This window comes from Mus caroli, chromosome X (genome assembly GCF_900094665.2).
Source record: "Mus caroli chromosome X, CAROLI_EIJ_v1.1, whole genome shotgun sequence".
NCBI lineage: Eukaryota > Metazoa > Chordata > Mammalia > Rodentia > Muridae > Mus > Mus caroli.
Genome location: NC_034589.1, coordinates 93,195,305 through 93,217,540, shown reverse-complemented (window position 1 = coordinate 93,217,540; position 22,236 = coordinate 93,195,305). Strand labels below are relative to the sequence as shown.

At 42.5% G+C, this 22,236-nt stretch overlaps 1 protein-coding gene and 1 non-coding gene across 3 annotated transcripts in view; one reads left to right on the top strand and one right to left on the bottom strand.

Moving 5' to 3' along the window:
* Window positions 1-2,016: 2,016 nt before the first annotated feature.
* On the bottom strand, window positions 2,017-2,157 carry LOC115030175. Its single transcript, XR_003835796.1, has one exon. It is a non-coding gene; the product is annotated as a small nucleolar RNA SNORA48 (small nucleolar RNA).
* A 15,781-nt stretch (window positions 2,158-17,938) lies between these two features.
* The window catches only part of Ophn1 (oligophrenin 1), a 317,724-nt gene continuing 313,426 nt past the window's right edge, over window positions 17,939-22,236 (top strand). For both annotated transcript variants that reach the window (XM_021152888.2, XM_021152891.1), the window contains exons 1-2: window positions 17,939-18,582; window positions 18,705-18,877. In XM_021152888.2, coding sequence (XP_021008547.1) covers window positions 18,724-18,877 — 154 coding nt within the window. In that variant the 5' untranslated portion in view covers window positions 17,939-18,582; window positions 18,705-18,723. The remainder of the gene's footprint in view (window positions 18,583-18,704; window positions 18,878-22,236) is intronic.

Here is a 22,236-nt window from a genome sequence, read left to right as displayed (position 1 = left end):
CTTCTTCTTCTTCTTCTTCTTCTTCTTCTTCTTCTTCTTCTTCTTCTTCTTCTTCTTCTTCTTCTTCTTCTTCTTCTTCTTCTCCTTCTCCTTCTCCTTCTCCTTCTCCTTCTCCTTCTCCTTCTCCTTCTCCTTCTCCTTCTCCTTCTCCTTCTTCTTCTTCTTCTTTTAACTTTTTATTGACTTTTTTCTTTGTAAATTTTATATTCTGCATCCCAGCCCCGGTCATGTCCCTGTCCCCTCACATCTGCCCTTTCCTCTTGAAACTCCCCACCCCAATAAATACACACCACACACAACAACAACAGCAGCAGCAACAACAACAACAACGAAGTGTAGAAAAATATCTCATGATGTAATATGTCACAGTGTGTCCCACAGTATATCCCTCTGTCTACATATCTTCACTTGTAAATGTTCATTGTAAAGAGTCATTGGTCTGGTTTGAGATCTCTGGCTTCTGTGACACCATCAATATTGGATCCTCACCACCAGGACTCCTCTTTGGTTATCCTGTGTCATGGAGTTCTGCAGTTTTGGGTCAGCAGGATCTGATGGCCCTTTCACATGTCCCAACTGTTGACAGATGATACAGAATTAGGGATGGGCCAACTCAGAGCCCTGGATCTGGGTCTGGGTGGTAGTCAGCCTGTTGGCTCTCCTTATCTGCACCGCCAGAGCAAGCTCTTCAGCATTGTTCTGGCTAGGCCACCCAGGGCCACCACTGACAGGAAGCAGGGTCAGTTCTCCCACTCTCATGCCCTCAGACTGGCTCACCTACATCCACACCTCCAGAGCCAGCTTCACTGTGCTGTCCAGTGGAGGCACAGGGTCCACTCTCCAACATGCTTCAGCCTGTGAGGGGCTTGGCCAGCTCTGCAGCTCTCACACCCTCACTCTCATACCCTTGGGGCTGGCTCACCAGTCGCTTTGCCATCAGGGCCAGCTGTACTGTGTTGCCCAGGTGAGGTGTGGCAGGACCCACTCTCCTGAGTGCTACAGGGAGTGCACATGCAGGGGCAGCTCCCCTGAACTCATACCCTAGGAACCAGCTTTCTGGGGACTACCCACAGCAGGTGGCAATGGGTGGGAGGGCACCACCCTGCAGTCAGGTCACTTCATAGCAGATGAGTAGTGAGGACAGCTCTCCTGTGCTCTCACCCTTGGGGCCCATCACCTGCACCCCCACCACCAGGATCAGCTCTGCTGTGCTGTCCAGGCGAAATGCAGGGCCTGCTTTCTTGAGTCCTGTAACTGGTGAGGGGCAGGGCTAGTTCTCTGGAGCACAAGAATCCGTAGGCAGGCTTCTTCACTGTCTGAAACAGCTCTCACACACTCATGCCCTCCAGGCAGGTTCACTCCTCTCCTCCCCATCCCTAACCAGGTACAGCTCTACTGTGTTGCCTCGGCAAGGCACAGGGCCCACTCTCCCAAGCATTGCAGCCTGTAGCCAGTGAGAGGTGGGGAAGGTGGGACCAGCTCTCCTGAGCTACTGCATCCAGTGAGGGGCGGGGCCGGTTCTGCACAGCCCTTGGACATCCCTGTGGGCCCTGGCAACTACCCTGACCAGGGACATCCTCACGCTCTCTGGTAGTACTATGAGCCACAAACATCCACACGAAGCCCAGCCTCTGAGTAGCCACAGACTCAGACATGGCCTTCAGTGGCAACTTAGACTGGGACTCTACCCAGGTGTCAGGGCTGGCCACTCAGAACAGGCTGCTCCTCTCCACTCTTGAGTCTCCAGTTCCATCTCTCTTCATAACGCTCAAGCTGCTCCGCTTCTCTTTTTCTCCCACCTGTCCACCGCATACTTGTATAATGTGGTGACTCCTGCTGCAGGCTGGTCATACAATGCTGGGCTCCTGGTTGATCGGTCCTCCTGTGGCATTGGACTGAGATCAGATCTGTGGGTGTCTTTCTCAGCCCATACTGTGTGGCATGGAAGAACACAGGTCTCTGTCTTCCTCGTCCCTTTCTATGCTGCCTGGATTTGATTTCATTTGAATTGATTTTTTATGTGTCCCTAGGCATAAAACAGCTTTGGCCACCAAGTCAGGCATCAGTTTAGGATGAACAAAGGACTGCCATCTGCTCTGTCCCTGACTGATAAAAGAACACCACCAACAAGGTGTCTCTTTGTCCAGTGCCTAGTCAGGAGGGGGCGCAGTTATTTTAAGTGATAAATTGCTCTAAAATTTATTGTGGTGATAGTTGATCAATTGTGTGAATTAAATTTTGTGAAAATACTAAAACTTAATGATGTGTACATTTAATAGGGTAAACTCTATGTTGTATAAAGTATATCTCAAAAAAGTTGTTATATAAACCTATATGTTTCAGTACCATATTGGTTAGAGGAAAATTCCAAGTTTTCAGTTGTATCAATTTTTTTCAAATATGTACAGAGCTGGTGATATGTGTATACCCTTGAGCTAAGCTGCCAATTCCCAGAGATTTTTAACTTCTTAAAATAGAAGTGCACAATTTGGTAACTTTCACCTTCAACATTTCTACTCACTGTATCACAGTAATCTAAATACTCCTGAGTCGGAGGCAGGGGAGTAGAAAGCCTGAAGCCAGTATCCACTACATGCTGAGACTCAAAGAGTCTTCATGACTCCATGTCAATGATATAATAGCAAATGATGTGCTATTTCAAACATGGTTTCTCACTAAATAGTCTAATGCTTCTTCATAGAATTCTTGGTCAATCAACTCTCCCCACATCTTTGGGCTCAGTGGGATTTTTGTATCTGTGTAGGAGTCCTCACTGTGTGTGCCAGCTGTGTGTGGAGGCCTGAACTTAACATCAGAATGTCCAATTAAATTGCTTCTCCTGCCTTACTTTTTTAAAGGCTGTATTTATTTGTGTCTTTTATCTGCATGGGTGCTCTGTCTTCATGAACACCAGAAATGGGGATTGGATCCCATTAGAGGTGCTTGTGAGTCACTATGTGGTTGCTGGGGATTAAACTCAGGACCTCTGGAAAAGCAGCCAGTGCTCTTACCCGCTGAGCCATCTCTTCAGCCCCCTCCTCACCTCTTATTTATTTATTTATTTATTTATTTATTTATTTATTTTTGAGACAAGGTCTTTCACTGAACCTAACTAAACTGGCTGGGTAGTAAGCAAGTGGGATCTGCCAGTGCTCTCGCCCCAGTGGTAGGATTTCAAGGGTATGGCAGCACACTCAGCCTTTACATGGGCACTAGGGATTCAAATTCTGATCTTCCTTTTTATGTAGCAAGTATTTCACCAGCTGAGCTGTCTCTCCAGCCTCCAGTCCAGGCTGTGTAGAATTTTTAATATCATTATACGCTATTTTGTCTTCTACATACACACACACACACACACACACACACACACACACACACACACACAAGGTTGGGGAAGGGAAAGGAGGAAGGAGAGGGAGGAGGGGGGCGGAGACTTGTTCACACTTGTGATCCCAGCACTCAGAAGGCCTAGGCAGCAGGATGGCTATGAGTTAGTTCATAGCCAGCCTGAGCTACACAGTTGAGACTACCCCATAGCAGCAGCAACAACAACAATTACAACGAAACAAAACAAAACAAAAACCAAACAAAAAAAATCCCCAAACCAAAAATAGATAGATAAATAAATAAATAAATAAATAAATAAATAAATAAATAAAACAGGCTAGAGAGATGGCTGAATCTGTAAATGCCAGAACCTATGTCAAAATGCTAGGAGTGGTGGTGTGTGCTTGTCACCCCAGGTCTGGAGAGGGGAAGAAAGGCCTGTTATTAGAGAATGGTGACTTGCCAGTCTAGCCTAAGCAATGAACCCTGGCCATTGAGAAATGCTGTTTTTTTTTAAAAAAGTAAATAGTGCCTAAGAAATGGCATTTGAGGTTGACCTTTGTCCTCCACAATCATGCACATACATGTATACTCCTCACCCCTCACCACACACACCAAACAAAAACAAACACAGTGCACAGTGCACATATGGACACAGTAGAACATACCTGTAATACCAGAACTTGGGAGGCTGAGTGAAGATGTTTGCCCCAAATTTGAGGTCAGCCTGGGTAGGTAGCAAGACCTTGCCTTCTAAAATCCCCAAACAATCAACAAATGAAATAAGTGAACAAAGTTCCTACCAGGCTGGTACCCGAATACAGTACACAAACTGGATGGTTCTATGGTACCCAGGTGGGAAAGGGGGCATAAAGTAGAGATAGCAGGACATGGAGATATTCACAGTATTGTATCATTCCATAGGCTACAAGAGACTGGAGTTTTCCTGTGGACAACAGCTTTCAAGAATTTCTTAAAAGCCAGATATACATTATACATCATTTTAGTTACATTTAGTACAGTTGGGAGGCAGAGGCATGCAAACCTCTGTGAGTTCAAGGCCAACTTGGTCTACAGAGTGAGTTCCAAGACAGCCAGAGCTACATAATTAGACCCTATCTAGAAACAACAACAACAAAAAGTTCTTAACGCTTTTCCAATGGAATAAAATGACATTTCAGTACAAAAGTCAGGATGAAATTTTTGCCGAACCTGTGGGTTGAGGCCTGTAATCCCAGCTACTCGGGAAGCTGAAGTAGGAGAATCGCGAGTCCAAGGTCTGCCTGGACTAGAGGGTGAGTTCAAGGTCAGTCAAAGCAACTTTGCACGAGTCTTCTCAAAATGAAAATCAAACTAGTTGGTGGTAAACATCAGAGATACTTGCTTTGAATCTATAAAGCCTTGGGTATCCACTGGGGGTGGAAAAAGAGGATGTTCTTGCTCAGAGTGATTGGGGTGGATTCTAAGTGCACTTTAGATATGCTAGTTCACCTTTCTGAGTTCCAGTTTCCTCATCTGGAGGATGATATAAATGCATCATTGTAGTTGCAGGGACCAGGCAGATGACTCAGACACAGGAAGTGCTAATAATGTTGGGATCTGGTTTCCTTGTAGTAATTAACATTACTAACTTGAAGTTCAATTTGTTTTGAAACAGGGTCTCTATACAGAGCAGAGGGCAGCCTGGAGCTCATGATGTAGATCAAGCCAATCTCAAAATGTCTGGCAACCTTCCTCTGCTGCTCAAAACCCACCCAAAGAAACCTAAAAATAAGCAGCACAATTTGGTGGTCTAATCGAGCTCTCTCTGATGGTTGAAATGCAAATTCATTCACCATTCTTAGCAAGGCTGAGTGAAGCTAGCTTCCTTCCTGTGGTTAGTGTTGGTACCATAATGGGATAGGGCAAGCATGACAGGCATATATTGAGCCTTTGCCAGGGCATCTTGGTGTTCGTTTTCCAGCTTTGTGGTGCTTTCTAGGTCTTCCAGCCACCCTGCCACTGAGGGATGGGTGGATGCCCTTTGCCTTTCTTTTCTTTAGACAATCCAACACCTGTGTGGTGTGTGTCCACTGCCTGTGTATTGTGTGTTCTTCATTATATGTTGTGTGTGCGCTTACAATGTGGTGTTTGTCCACTGCATAATTGTGCGTGTTCACTGACTACGTGGTATGTTTACACTGTGTATGTGTTATGTGTCCACCGCCTGTACGCTGTGTTTCTACTGACTTATTCACAATGTCATCTTATAAAATTTCTGGCATAAAACTTGCTTGTAAATTTTTGAGAAAGACCTGTTAACACTGCCTTAGAATTGTACATTAAGAGGGTTCTTTTGAAACAGGGTCTCTTTTAGTAGCTCAGGACTATCTTGAACTCAGTGTATCCCACAATGCCTCATACTGTCTGCACTGATCCTGCCTTAGCCTTCTAAGAGCTAGGATTTCACTCAGCAGCTATTATACCCAACTTTGTTTTTGTTGGACATTTTATTTATTTACTTTTCAAGTGTTTTCCCCTTTCCCAGTTTCCCCTCCGCAAACCCCATTCCATCCCCCTTCCCTTTGCCTCTAAGAGGATGCTCCCCGACCCAGCCACTCACCCACTCCCATCTCACCACACTAGACCCTTCAGAGAACCAAGGGCTTCTCCTCCCATTGATGTCAGATAAGGCTATCCTCTGCTACATATGTGGCTGGAGCCAAGGGTCCCTCCATGTGTACTCTTTGTATACCCAGCTTCTGATTTCATTTAAAAATTCTGGTTCTGAAAATCAAGCTCTCTCTGCCACTGAGATGCATTCCTACCCTCATGGCTACTGAGATATGGTGACAATAAGCTACTCAGTCTGCTCCGGGACTTGGGATCCTCCTACCTTGGCCTCCTGAATGGCTGGGGTGTGGGTTGGCACCACCATGCTTTTAAATTTCATATCTTGGGATTTTACTGTGAGTATGACTGCACTTTAGTTTGTAGTCAGTGACATATTATTTTGAGCATTTGTCTTTTATTGTAAAAGGAAGTGAATTAGAGTTAGAAAGCTGTTGGAAAACAGTTCAGTTACTTTTCTGATATTATCTTTCTAGTGGTTCTATGACATGAATGAAAATGGCCTCACATACAGCGTAGTGTAAATGCTAGTTATTAAATTACAATTCATTTCACTATTAGCCTTAAATCAGATAAAAGATGAAACTAGTATGTAGTGGTTTGGGGCTGGGGATGTAGCTCAGTGGTAGAGTACTTGCTTGGGATGCATGAAGTTATGGGTTCTTTCCATTCCTAGCAATGCAAGGGTAAAAAAGTAAATTAAGTAAAAATTCAGATTTTCTGAGTCTTTCCCCATTGGTTTCTCTATCCCTTGTCCCCACATTGGTGTGTCTCCTCTCTCCTCTCCTCTCCTCTCCTCTCCTCTCCTCTCCTCTCCTCTCTCCTCCCCTTCCTTCCCTCCCCATTTCCTCTTCCCTCCCTTTCTGTCTATCTCTTTTTTCCATAAATTGCCCAGACTGGCCTGTATCTTGTGACCCTCCTGCTTCCTGCTCTGCATAGCTAGAATTGTATGCTCCAGCCACTGGCCAGTAGCCTCCCATTTAATTAGTCTTCATTATTTTCAGGCCCAAACCCATATCTCAAAGAACATTAGAGTGTGCATCACAGCAAACACCAAATGCAAAATGAAGTAACAAGGACCATTAGCAGAACATTAAAACATAGTTTGTGCTTATTCAGAGGAGCCTCGGGGAACTTTTCCAAAGGCTGTAGTCATTCAACAGGTAAGTAAGTCTTTGCTCCACTCCTCTGCTTCTCCATCCTCTCCTCCTGTCTCGACCTTTCTACTAGTGGAGTTATGGATGTGCACTATTACATCTGACTCTACTTTCTGAAATAGAATAAAGTGGAGTAGCACATTGGACTTCAAGGTTGAAAAGTTTAAAAAATGTCAAAAGTAATATAACTGTGCCTTTATTATACCCACAAAACTTCTTACAAACAATGCAGCCTCCCCTCCCTCTAAACTGTTGCTAACTGGGAAACAAATTGAACACAGAAAATACCCAGGTGTCTACCAATAAGTAGGTTTTGTTTTAAAAAATGAATTTTATTTGTGAGTACACTGTAGCTGTCTTCACACCAGAAGAGGGCATCAGATCCTATTACAGATGGTTGTGAGCCACCATGTGGTTTCTGGGAATTGAACTCAGGACCTCTGGAAGAACAGTCAGTGCTCTTAACTGTTGAGTCATCTCTCCAGCCCTCAATAAGTAGTTTTGACATGGCTCTGCTAAAGTGAGAGTGTACTGAAAAAACGAGAAATCCAAAAAATTTTAAAACTTGGTGGGCCTTTTTGAGTTCTGTGGACTGTATCTTGGGTATTCTGTACTTTTTTTTTTGGCTAATATCCACTTATTAGTGAGTACATACCATGCATGTCCTTTTGGGTCTGAGTTAACCTCACTTAGGATGATATTTTCAAGTTCCATCCATTTGCCTGCAAAACTCATAACATCCTCATTCTTAATAGCTGAGTAGTATTCCATTGTGTAAATGAACCACATTTTCTGTATCCATTCTTCTGTCGTGGAACATCTAGGTTGTTTCCAGCTTCAGTGTATAGGGTTTTATGTTGAGGTCCTTGATCCACATGGACAGACAGTCAGTTAGACCAGCACCATTTATTGAAGATGCTTTCTTTTTTCTGTTGTATATTACAAATAAGGCTGCTATGAACATAGTGGAACATGTGCCCCTGTAGCATGGTGGGGCATCTTTTGAGTATATTCCCAAAGAGTGGTATAGCTGGGTCTTCAGGTAGATCTACCTCCAATATTTTGAGGAAACTCCAGATTGATTTCCAGAGTGGTTGTACCAGTTTGCAATCCCACCAGCAGTGGAGGAGTGTTTCTCTTTCTTCACATCCTCTCCAACATGTGTTGTCACCTGAGGTTTTGATCTTAGCCATTCTGACTGGTGTAAGGTGGAATCTCGGGGTTGTTTTGGTTTGCATTTCTCTGATCACTAAGGACTTATAGTGCTTCTCAGCCATTCAAGATTCCTCAGTTGTGAATTCTCAGATTAGTTCTATACCCCATTTTTCATTGGGTTGTTTGTTTTTTTTGGTGACTAACATCTTGAGTTCTTTATATATTTTGGATATATAAAGCCCCATAACAACTGTTCTTTTGCTTGTTTATTATGGCTTCTTACTTTGCATTCTATTGGATGTAGTCTGTAGGTTGCCAATTTGTCTTATAGACTATGTCCTTTGCCTTACAGAAGCTTTCCAAGTTTCATGAGGTCCCATTTATCAATTCTTGATCTTAGAGCATGAGCCATTGGAGTTCTGTTTAGGAAATTTCCCCCTGTGCCAATGAGTTCAAGGCTCTTTCCCACTTTCTCTTGTATTATATTCAGTGTATAGCGTTTTATGTTGAGGTCCTTGATCCACGTGGACTTGAGCTTTGTACAAGGTGACAAATATGGGTCTATTTTCATTTTTCTACATACAGGCAGCCATTTAGACCAGTACCATTTATTGAAGATGCTTTCTTTTTTCTGTTGTATATTTTTGGTGTCTTTGTCAAAGATCAAGTGACTGTAAGTGTGTGGTTTATTTCTGGGTTTTCAATTCTATTCCATTGATCAATGTGTCTGTCTCTGTACCAATACCATGCAGTTTTTATCACTATTGCTCTGTAGTAAAGCTTGAGGTCAGGGATGGTGATTCCCCCAGCCATTCTTTTATTGTTAAGAATTGTTTTTGCTATTCTGAGTTTTTTTGCCTTTCCAGATGAATTTGAGAATTGCTCTTTCCATGTCTTTGAAGAATTGTGTTGGGATTTTGATGGGGATAGCATTGAATCTATAGATTGCCTTTGGTAGGATGGCCATTTTTACTATGTTAATTCTGTCAATCCATGAGCATGGGAGATCTCTCCATTTTCTGAGATCGTCTTCGAATTGAAGTTATTGTCATATAGGTCTTTCACTTATTTGGTTAGAGTTACCCCAAGATATTTTATATTATTTGTGGCTATTGTGAAGGGTGTTATTTTTATAGGGATAGAAATGGAGAGAAGCCCGAGGAAAAGTAGGTCCAGAGACAGGCCCAAAGTGGAATCCAGCTCAAGAGGAAGTCCCAGGGCCTGACACTATTACTGAAACTATGGAGTGTTCACAAAAAGGGATCTATCATGACTGCCCTCTGAAAGACCCAACAAGCAGCTGAAAGAGTCAGATGCAGACATTTAGACACAACCAATGGACAGAAGCAGCTGACCCTTGTTGTTGAAGTAGGGAAAGCTGAAAGAAGCTGAGGAGAAGGGTGACCTTGTAGGAGGACCAGCAGCCTCAATTAATCTGGACCCCCAAGATCTCTCAAACACTGGATCACTAACACAGAAAGCATACACCAGCTGATATGAGGCCCTCAACACACATATATTAGAGGACTTCCAGGTCTGTGTTCATTCAGAGATGATGCACCTAACATTCAAGTGACTGGAGGCCCCAGGGAGTTTAGAGGTCAGGTGGGGTGGGGGGTGAGAATATCTATGAAGAGACAGGGGCATGGGGAGGAGGTATGGAATGTGGAACAGTCGGGGGTGGGTGGATCAGAAGCAGGGGAATAAAATATGGAGTGTAAAAAATAAAGTAATTGAAAAAAAGAAAAAAATTGATTGGTAAAAGTGCTTGTTGTACATGCTTATCATCTGGAACCCACGTAAAGATGGACAGAAGGAAGCAACTTCACAAAGTCACCCTCTGACCTCCACATACGTGTGCGTGTGTGTGTCTGTGGTCATGTGATATATGTGTTCCAGGGTGTGTAGTTCAGTGACAGAGTGCTTACCTGGCATGTGCAAGGGCTGGGTTTTAGTCCCCCAAATTACAAAGAATAAAGCAACAATCACACACACACACACACACACACACACACCAACCCACACCTCCCTCCTAAAGTTTTGGTGACTGTGTATTATTATTAACATTGGTTTATAAACACAGGGTCTTACCATACTGCCCAGGCTGGTCTTGAACTCCTGGGCTTAAGTAAGCCTCCTGCCTCATCCTCCTCATAAAATAGGCATGTGTTAAAGCTATTTTTTTCACCAAGAAACACTGAAAGGGGGCAGGAGAGATGCTCCAGCAGTTAAGAGCACTGGCTGCTCTTCCAATGGTCCTGAGTTCAAATCCTAGCAACCACATGGTGCCTCACAACCATCTGTAATGAGATCTGATGCCTTCTTCTGGTGTGTCTGAAGACAGCTACAGTGTACTCACATATGATAGATAAATAAATAAATAAATAAAAGATTTAAAACCAAAACAAAACACTGAAGGGAATATGGGTAAGGGAATGAGTTGGGACTTGCATGTGCACAAACTTTGGAAGAGGATTGTTCCTTCCTTGGAAATTTTGCTGGATCTAGGCTCCTAAAACTTTTTAAGTCTTGGCTTTAGCTAAGGAAAGAAACTAGGCCAACTCAAGTCAGGGCAGGGACCAGACGAGTGCCAAAACTGGACTGGGAATGGAGCCAATGGTAGTAAAGGCTTTAGGCCAGGCTGGAACTAAGGCTAGGCTCCAGTGTGGTGAGGCAGCAAACAGTTAGGCCCAGTGTTTTATAGCCTGCTCTGTTCGTTCTGGAAATTCTAGAGTTGAACATGTGGTCATAGGAGCCAGTCTGTCATCCAGCTCTTCAGCCTTGTTAATCTTCCACCTTGGATAAATTTGAATCATTTGCTATAGTTACCAGCAAGTGAGCAAAAACTGCTTTTTTTTTTCCATATTGAAGTTCCATGTGTGCCCATCCCAAACGCGAGGGGTTGGAGATTAGATGCTTATGTGTTTGTTAGTCTGAATTACAATGGCAAGAAAAGAAAAAAAATGGCTTCAGATTCTTCAAGCCTGGGTTATTCTCTAGTAATCCGAGCCGACCAGTTTAACTCCTGCATTTCAGGTGCTTGTGCGTAAAATGAAATGGACACCAGGACCTTCTTCATAAAACTGTTGCACGAAGAAAATGAGATCATAAGGCATTAGTCTTTGTCAGCCTTTTTTTTCTCATCACCTAAGTTTTCCCATTAGTTTTGTTACATATAAACTCAATGCAGACCACATGGCAGTCTTAGCTACTTTACTAGCTTGTGAAGGAGGGCTTTAATATTCCAGGACACAGACCTTTAGATTCTTGAAACATAGAGACTAAAAAATATTATTTTATATGACCAGGACACATTCTTTTAAACCATACTTAATATTACTGAAGCAGAAAAAATGTAATTTGGAAAATTATCCTTTACTCCAGAGTCCCACGCAATTTTTTTAAATAAAAATGAACTTTTTATATACAGAGAAGAGTAAACAATCAACAAGCATTTTAAAGAAATATTTTAATGAAACTAACCATGGTCCCAGATGGAGAAATGAAGCAGAAGCTGACATAGGAAGTTAACATGGTTTGGCTTTCTTAGCAAAGGTGATGTTTCTTTCTTAAAGCCCCATAGCAACTGAGGGGGGCTGGCTTTGTTGTTTGTGTGTGTTTTAAAGAAATGATCTAGGTAGATTCAGCTGGCCTGGGGTTTGTGACCCTCCTACTTCAATGTGTTGACTGAGTGATGAGATGAGAAGTAGTTTTGTCCTTTGATAGGCAATCCATGTAACCATAAAGGTTAGGTCTAACCTTAGGAGTAAGGACTAGGAGGATAGGGGAGGCTTTACTTAGGAAGGGGAAATAGAATAGAGAGTTACAAAGGGATGTGGAGTGGGAGGAAGCTGAAACAGGAGGGTTAAATGGAGAGGGGGAGGAAAGAGGGAGGTAGGACAGGGAATATGGGGAGAGACAGCTAATACTAAGGGTCATCTGGGGGGGTCATATAGAAACCTACTATTGTAGAAAGTTCTTAACATGTACACATTAAGAATATATACATTTAACATATATGTGATAACATATATATGGAATAAATCTAAATGGAATTATCAAATTACCAGAAGAGAAAGGTAAACACATCAGCTAGAAACCCTTCAATCTACAATGGTGACCCTGCTTACATGATCTGTTGGCACAATACTGGCACAAAAGTTGTATGAGTAACCAATCACTATCTGGTTGGATTTAAGGCCCAGTCCATGAGATGGAATCCATGTTTGATACTGCTCTGTTAGCCAGGAACCCAAAATTGGATAGATCATGGACCTAGGCAAAAACCAAATACTATTGTTATGCTAAAGCAATGTCTCAATATATTGACTCCTAATGACATTCTGTTATACCCATAATCAGTGTCTTGTTTAGCCATCATCAGAAAAATTTTCACTTGCAGTAAATGGGAAAATATGAAAAATATGAAAAAAATGACCTACAACTGTACAATGTGTAGAGAGTAAGAGACCTTGGAACATCCAATCTTAAATGGAATGTCTCCATCAAACCTCTCCCTTCAGGTCTCAGGGAATGTTGCAGAAGAGAAGGCAGAAGAATGTAAGAGCTAGTGGGGATGGAGGACATCAAGGAAACAAGGCCTCCTAGATACAGCAGGACTGACACCTATATAAACTCACAGAGGCTAGCACTGGTGTGTGTGTGTGTGTGTGTGTGTGTGTGTGCCTGCCAGTTGGGATCCCAGCTCTGAGAGGCGGACACAAGCCCCGGTTCTTCTTCATAACCCATACGCTATCTTCAATTCATTATCACTAGCAAAGAAAAGATTAGTTTTCTCCAACAGAGTTTCATATAATCCATACTTAAGGGCAAGTCCCATGCCAAGTAATGGATGGGCAACTCAAAAAAAAAAAAAAAAAGGAACACAGTGTTATTTTGGGAGATATTTATCTCATAATGGTTTGCCTGGGCTTTTTTTTTTTTTTTTTTCTTTTTAAAACTTTACTGTTCTTTTGCTTGTTTATTATGGCTTCTTACTTTGCATTCTTTCTTTTTTATTCTCTCATGTATTACATCCAGAATGTAATTTCCTCTCTCATTTATATTATTTATATTCCCCTCCCTCTCTCTCTTTCTGTCTGTGTCTGTTCTCTGTCTCTCTCTGTTCTCTCTCTTTCTCTCCCTCTCTCTCTCCCTGCCTCTCTCTTCTCTCTCTCCCTTTCTCTCTCCCTGCCTCTCTCTCTTCTCTCTCTCTCTCTCTCTCTCTCAGTGTTTGCATGTTTATGTGCTTTCCTTTTTTTTTCTTTTGTTTTCTCTGTTTGTTTTGTTCTATTCTGTTTTTTTTCTATCTGCCTGTTTTCTAAAGAGAGAAAAAAGACATGGAGTAGGGTGAATGGGTAAGTGGGAGGAGATGAGGGTCTGGAATCTATGTTCAGAATATATTGTATGAAAAAATCTGCTTTCAATAAAAAGAAAGAAAATAGAATAAAAATTCAACAATAACAATAATAACAACAACAAAAGACGAGTGCTTGTGTTCATATGCCACTAGAGCAAGCTCAACATCTGGTTTCCTTGTTTCTGTTTCTTTCAAGTTGTCAAACTATTATGCAATGGCAAGAGACTGATCCTGACCTAAATGACTGCTTCATTAAGTCAAATGGTTTGATTCTGATTCCAGCATGAATGATGGACACACAGATGGACACACAAACTGATAAACATCAAGGCCCCAGCTGGATAAACCAGGTCAAAGGGCATGAAGCCTTGATGACATCCTGCAACTCCACATTAGAGTGGTTTGCTACTTTGAATCACTCCAGGGTTTCAGGTTTTGGTTCTTTAACCCCAGAGGGGACAGTGACTTCAGTCTAGGAAGATCCAGGAAGTTGAGAGACCATATTAAACCAGCACAAACAAGGTTAGTGGGGGTCACCAACTCTGCTGGGAATTGAACCCATAGCTTTGAGCATGCCAGGCAAGCCTCTATCAGTGATATACTCTGAGACTAGATTTTTTTGTGTGTCAAAATGCAATTTTTTTCTGAATAATAATGAATGGCTTTTATTGTCTTATATTGACAATGAACAAGTGTCACTGTGTGTGTGTTTAATCTTTAAGAATGTTTCCTAAGACTATCATTATGACTAATCTGATGGCTTTCTACCTTTAGTGCTATTTATCAGAACAAGAAGCATGGAAGAGTACTTAGATATTACTCATATTAAGGAATGTTTGTGTACTAGCTATTCTCTCTCTCTTTCTCTCTCTCTCTCTCTCTCTCTCTCTCTCTCTCTCTCTCTCTGTGTGTGTGTGTGTGTATTTGCATGTGAGTCCAGGTGCCAAGGAGGCCAGAAGGTTCAGATCCCCCTAGCATTAGCATTTCAGACAGTTGTGAATTGTCCTATGTGGGTACTGTGAACCAAAGTCTGGTCTTCTGCAAGAGTAATATGTGCTCTTAATACTGACAAGTCCCTTTAAGCCCTTAGAAGTTTTTTTTGTGTGGTGCTGGGAATCAAACTGAGGGTTTTGTGCATAAGTCTTAGGCTTAAACAGACTAACCAGTATTTTAAATGTTGAGGTTAAAAATATGGATCCTGAGAAATCTTTGTTTTGCTTCTCTTTTTAAAGGAATCTTGTTTAACTCAAGGTCCTTTAGCCTACACTTTCTCTATCTTTCTTATAGAAGTTTCATGTCCAATCATTTTGTGTAGTAGCAGTATAGTAGTAGTAGTAATGTAGTAGTAGTGATGATTTTATATGTGTGTGTGTGTATATACATCATACACATGTGTGATGGTTTATATGATTTATATCAATTTATTGGAAGGTAAACAAATGACCCTTAAGGATATTTAAATCCCTAGAACCTGTGCATATGTTGTCATAAATGACAAGGACTATGTAGATGTGGTTAAATTAAGAATCATGTGATAAAATGATTATCCTGGCTTATCCTATGAATTTAATGTAATTCTAAGAGTAATTATATACACATATACATATATATAAGAAATTTACATGCATAATTGCAATTATAACTCAAATCAAGAGACTTACATATAGGAGCCTTATAGCTATCACAAGGAAATAATTTAATTTCTATTTTTGGCAATATTTTTGTTGGGAAGAAATTCAACATGGTAATCAATTGCAGACTTTTAAGTATAAAAATATATTATGGGCGGACAAAATTCTTCGAGGAATATGTAATATACAGTGTCAAATTAAAATCAAATGGTAGAACAATGTAAAAATTTTCAGCATTATGTGAGAAGTTATATTTTATTTTGCTTTGAATGTACCCACAGTGAATTTAAAGTCTACTTTGGGTATTTTCTCAGAAAAGATAACCTTTTAAATTTCTATCTTTGCAATACTGGAGATCAAACTTAGCTTGGTGGCACATAGCTATAATCACAGCACTATGGACACAGAGGCAGAAAAGCTATCATGAGTTTGAGGCCATCTGGGCTATATAGTGACATTCAATCTCTTTAAAAATCCAGCAAAAATAAACCCCACCTAATAAACCAGGGTCCTGGTCATTTGAGGTGTGTGATCTACAAAGTTACATCCCCAGCATTTGTTAACCTTTGAAATAATAAAAGTAGGCAATGGGGCTGGGGATGTGGATCAGTTCACAGAACTCTTGCCTTGCATTAGCAAGATTCTAGCTTTGACTCTTGCGCTGCAAAACAAAGAAACAGAAAAACTAGGGAGCATTCAGTGCTCTAGGACTCCAGTTGGAAAGTGTGGCAGCCTGGGGGATGTAGTCTTTCATTTTGTAGATCCCATGATTCCTTCCTGTGGTCTCCCCACCACCCTTTGCTCTCGCAGATCTATTTCTCTGGGATTTGACCCTTCCTTCTCTTTCTTTCTTTCTTTCTTTCTTTCTTTCTTTCTTTCTTTCTTTCTTTCTTTCTTTCTTTCTTTCTTTCTTTCTTTTCACTGTAACATTCATTTTTAAAATTTTTTATTAGATATTTTCTTCATTTACATTTCAAATGCTATCCCTCCCTGGATTCCTCATTCTGTGATATATTTATGATTGTGAACATCATTTCTAGAAAAACAGCCAGACAAGGCAATTCTAGAATTGTCACTTAATTAGCTGTGTGTTCTGGGGCAAATCCAACCTTAAATGGGTATAAGGATCCCAACCCTATGAGGCTGTTTTGAAGACTTGTGAGGTGTTTCATTGTCATTGCTGTTTAATTTCGTGTATCCCCTGGCTGGACTAGATATGTAGAGCAGTCTGGCCTTAAACTCAAAGATCAGCCTACTCTGTCTCTTGAATTCTGGGATTAAAGGGATGCACTATCACCTCCAGACACATGTATGATAGTTTATATGATTTATATCAATTTAGTGGAAGGTAAACAAATGGCCCTTCAGGATATGTAAATCCCTAGAACCTGTGAATATGTTGTCTTAAATGACAAGGACTATGTAGATGTGGTTAAATTAAGAATCATGTGATAAAATGATTATCCTGGCTTATCCTATGAATTTAATGTAATTCCAAGAGTGCAGAAAAGGAGCAGGGAAGGCAAAGGAGTAACATTAAAGTAGCATGAGAAAAGACCTGGTAAACCACTGTTGACTTCAAAGATCGACAAAAGCTTTGAGGGCAGCTTTTAGAAGCTACAGAAACAAGGAAATGGATTTTTACTTGGAGTCCAGAAGAACATAGACATTCTGACATCTTGACTTTAGCTTAGTGGTGTTCATTTCCAGTGTTCACTCCCACAATTTAAAATAATACATTTGTGTTAATTTAAGCCACCCAGAGCCGGGTGGTGGTGGTGCACGCCTTTAATCCCAGCACTTGGGAGGCAGAGGCAGGTGGATTTCTGAGTTTGAGGCCAGCCTGGTCTACAGAGTGAGTTCCAGGACAGCCAGGGCTACACAGAGAAACCCTGTCTGGGAAAACCAAAAAAAAAAAAGCCACCCAGTTGGTGGTAATCAATCAGTTACAGGAGCAAGCAGACATCAACACAGGTAGCTTAGCTATAATTACTGTATTGCCCTTTTTTCCTTCTTGCTTTTACTGATATAATTTAATGTAAACACTGCTGCAAATCTAGTTTGCCTAATTGCAGCCACTCTTAATTTGAGAGTTGTCTTTATAAGCAGTCCAGGTTCTCCTACAATAGACAATGAACAAAAGGCCTTTTGGATAAACAGAAAGACAATCTATAGTAACTTTAGGTTCTCCATTAACAGACAGCAAATCACATGCTGTAGTTATTAGCCTGACCATTGACTTGGGTCACAGAAACCACTCTGTGAGGCCCTACTCTCCATGTTCAAATCCACTCTCTGTTTCTTCACCAGAGGTTTCTGGACCTAGAAGAGATGCTACAGTAGGCACCAAAGCCCATGAGAATTAGCGTCTTGTACTAGGAGACACAGGAAAAGGAGGAAAAGAGTTGGTGGGTCAGAGGAAGGGTGAAAGAGGAAAGAAAAAAAAGAGGACTATCCAACCAAACACTGGTGGGGGTCAGCCTCCCATCATCCATCCTTTTGGGTTTTGCTACATTTATGGAAACTTTGCACGCACCCTCGGGGGCCTGGGCGGTACACCTGCCTCTCTAGGATTGTTGTGCCTGGGGCCGGCTTAGGGAAGTAGAACTAGGAGAGCGGCCACCCTGGAGGGTTGGTGGGAGACCGCAGGGTGGAGTCATGGTACGAGAGAACAGAAAGACTACATATCCCAGGCCGCCACGCTTTCCAGATGGAGTCCTAGGGCGCTGACTGCTCCCCAGTTTCCGTAGGGAAGCGCCGGGCTACCACAGCTATTGTGCGTAGCTTTGTCGCCCTCCTCTTCTCGCTGCCTGCTGCTGTGTTGTTGGAGGAAAGCAACGTTTCCTTGCCGCTGGGCTTAACTCTCTAAGTGCCAAACCCCACATCACGATGGCTCCCGGGAACCAGTAGGCGGTCTCTGCAGCTTCCGAGTTGTGGGCGACGAGCCCCGAAGACCCGAGGAAGACATCCGAAGGGATCCCGTGCTCTCGTTCGGTCTTGGGGTTAGGGCTCGGCCAGCGTGAAAAGGTGGCATTGGCTTTAAGAAGGGGGAGGGGAGGCACAGTCTGCCTCTCTTGGGGAGCCGGGGAAGGAAGCCTCGGCTGGCTTGGGAGCGCAAAGAGGCGGCCCCCGGGCCCGTGCTCTCCCCGCCTCTACCCTGGGACGCCCGAGACACAGCGTTGTGCTTTGGGGAGACGATGACCAGGGGGCGTGCTGCTCCCTAGGCTGCACCCTGCCGGCGTCAGAAGACGTTGGTAAGCACTCCTGGTCACCCGCAGCCACCACCGGACTACGCGCTCCAGCTACACACCAGCGGGCGCTCCCAAGAGTTTCATTGGAACAGGTACCTGCCTTCCAAAGGGAGTGAGGCTAAGAGTCGCTAGAAGTGGCTCCTGAACACAAGCCACTGGGTCTATTCTGCCGATTATGCCACTGATGCTCTCGCTCTTTGTTTCTAATCCCTAGCCCCTCCGCTATCCTAATCATGGGGCATCCCCCGCTGGAGTTCAGCGACTGCTACCTCGACAGCCCCGATTTCCGCGAGAGGCTCAAGTGTTATGAACAGGAGCTGGAGAGGACCAATAAATTCATCAAAGACGTGATCAAAGACGGCAGCGCGCTTATCAGCGCTATGAGAAGTAAGTGGAAGGCTTCCATGAGCTGTTTGTCTGAGTAGGTGGTTCTGGCCTTTAAACCTTTCCATACCAAGGCAGGCAGGCGGGGGGGGGGGGGGAGGGGGTGGCTAGGAAGATCTGCAGTGACTCTCAACCCAGGTCTCTGGGTCTGATGGGTTTCTGAACATTTGAGAGAGGGGTCTGTAGAAGTGGAAAGTGGTGAAGACAAGTAGAACTCTGGGGCCTTTCCCTTTGGTGGCTCTGACTTTGTAAGACTTAATCTGTAGCTGGGACAGAGACCCTCTAGCTTTGGATTCACTCTTTCTTAGTAGATTCTTATTGAGACAGCCTGCCCAACCTGTCAGATAAGGGCAACACTGCAGTGCAGTGCAAGCTGACTTCCATGCTTACCAAAGAACTACCCCACCACCCCCTAAAGAATTGGGAATGTAAGGCTTTAGTTCCAGTATAATGATGTTTGTCCTAGGCTCCAGTTATTGAAGAAAAGTGTGGGGCAGTAAAAATGTACCCTTCCCCAATCATTTTCTAATGATCGTTGATTGGCTTTACCTACTACTGAATTCCGCTTCAGCGTGGAACAAAGACCTGTCTAGTTCATGGTCCAGGGGGGCCCAGATCCCCTGGGTATAAAATGCAGGACCTAGGGTGTGGAGCTGCAGCCAGGAAAGGATTTTACCTAGCTTTGCTTTTTCCGTGGTCAGAGCTTCCTTTTTATTTCTGCTAGTTGTCAGGATGCTCAAAGAAAAAGAATAGTTAACATCCCCCAATGAGAAAGAGAATAAGCAAGCCAACCCTCTGTGCCAAAATATATATGGGAAAGAATGGAGGGTAACGATTAAGTAGAGCGAGGATTAATTAAGTGTGCTCTCCTTGGCTGAAATGAAAGATAATTGTGAAAGGTAAAGTCACACTGTGAAGGAGTCTCTGTCTGTTTTGAACTTTGTTTTGAGTGGATTTACCCTCACCTCATCCTAGGTCTAGGTTGTGTGGTCCCTTGTGCCAGGCTTCTAGAGCCAAGCAAGAGTTGAGGGAGACTTAGAAGCTTTGGTGTTTCGAGCCAGTACTCCTCCTGGGACAGCTCTAGTTCATGGTTGTCTAATTCGCTGTTATCTGGCCACTTTTGGTCAGAATCCATAAACTGTTCAAGTTCCTTCGAGTTCTTCAAGTGAGTTGGATCATTTAATGCTTTCTTGTCTCGCCGCCTGGTCAAGAGTACATGTACACTGGCACCTCGAAGATGGGCTATTTAAAATGCTAATCCTCGCAGACTTGTAGGCTAGGGTTTTTGGGTGTGTCTCCTCTTAATAGGGTTCACTGAGAGGTTGAGGATCTGGAGGTTGTGCCACAGAAATAGAAACTTGAGGAATCTGTGCACGGAAAGGGGCAACTGTTTGGGTTGTGGATCCCTTCTAACTGCAAACTGCTCGTAGTATTCGCCAGCAATGAGCTCGTTACAGGTGTGCTATTTAGTTAGGAGGTGGTTCTGTGATATGGATGGCAAGGTGAAATTATGCTTAAAATGGTCAGCTAAGGCATATCCAGGTGATTAAATTGTATAAGTAAACATTCAGTTCAAAAGAACATTTTTGGGAAAGGCCAAATGCATGCACCCCTCCCCAAGTGATGGGGACTTAATTCAGGTCTTTGCATATGCTAGCTATACATACAGGTCTTGTTTTTTTTTTTTTTTTTTTTTTTTTTTTTTTTTTTTTTTTTTTTTTTTTTTTTTTTTTTTTTTGAGACAGGGTCTTAATGTGAAGATTGGGCTAGCCTTGAACTGCTGCTCTTTCTGCTTTCACTTCCCAAGTGATGTTTTACAAGCATGCTGGAAGAGCAAAGGTTTTGTAAATTAAGAGGCAAGTAGTGGATTGTCTTCTTTCTCTGTTTTCTGAGACTACAAGTCGAAAGAGTTAGCAATCAGGCTCAAACCTTTGAACATGGGCTGCAAGTCTGACAGCTCTTAGGATAGGGGATTCTTTGAAATTTGCGGCAGTGATTTTTTTAATTTCAGAGTCAATGTATCTCATAATAGGATGGAGAGGTATTAAAAGCCCCATGATTAACCCTTGCCTCATTGTTTTTCTTTAAGCTATACAGGTTCTAAACACTTGAGTAGCTAGAGGCAGAGATGGAATGCTTCCTACTAATTTTACCACAGTAATATTTGTCCCTCACATTCTGCTTCTTTACACTGTGACTTTTTTCAGGGCAGGTGGGTGGGTACAATACAGGTGTGCTCCTCCCGAGTGAAGGAAAGAGGAAATCATCACACTGGGATTGGATTTAAAGACCTGGATTCCAGTCATGGCTTTCCCATTTTGAGATCTGGCACAAACCATTTCAATCATGAAATGTAATTCAAAAATTAAGAAAAAACATCTTTGAGAGAGAAATGTTAAAAGGTCCCAATTTGGTAAATACTGATAGTTTTTATGGTAATATACAATAATAGATTTATACAATATGAAATTGGTGGTGGGCTGGGCATGTGGGCTAGGCCCATGTAAGGCCCTATATTCCATCCATAGTACTGGAATTTAAAAGATTGCTATATTAATGATGGTAATTATACCTTACAAGGTCATTGTGAAGCTCAAGAGAATTAATTCTAAAAGAATTTTGTAAAATGGAAATGCCTAAAAAAGTATGTTGTTGATCGTATATCTTTTGGTTACTAACACGTCTGTTGATGAATGTGTAATTTCAGTAAGGTTTCTAGCTGCATATGCATCAGAAGATGGCCTAGTCGGCCATCAGTGGAAAGAGAGGCCCATTGGTCTTGCAAACTTTATATGCCTCAATACAGGGGAACGCCAGGGCCAAGAAGTGGGAGTGGGTGGATAGGGGAGTCGGGGGGGAGGGTATGGGGGACTTTTGGGATAGCATTGGAAATGTAAATGAAGAAAATACCTAATTAAAAAAAAAAAGAAAGGAGATACATAAGTAGAAGTAGTTGGAAACAGCCTTTTTCCTTGTTGCCTGGCTGGAAAAGTTTACTCACCTGGGCACACTTTAGCAATAAGATTTGTATTCATGCTCATGGATCCATCTTAGGCTCTGGAACCTGGCAATAAAAGGCAGGACAATGATTGACAATGAATTTTGGTGTCAAATCAAATGGCTAGCATTCCTGCAAAACCTGAGACATGGCACACTGAGCTGCAACACTCAGTAATTTCCCTTGAAGTTGTTAACCCAGGTGAAACTTTATGCCAATACTTTGTCCCACTGTGCTTTTGCATAGAGCTCTGGATAAGGCTTTAAGCAATGAACATGTGTGTCCATTAGTCCATGAAATGTGGTCCTATTTGAACACTGTGCTGGTTCTTTCCCTTCCCTTCCCTTCCCTTCCCTTCCCTTCC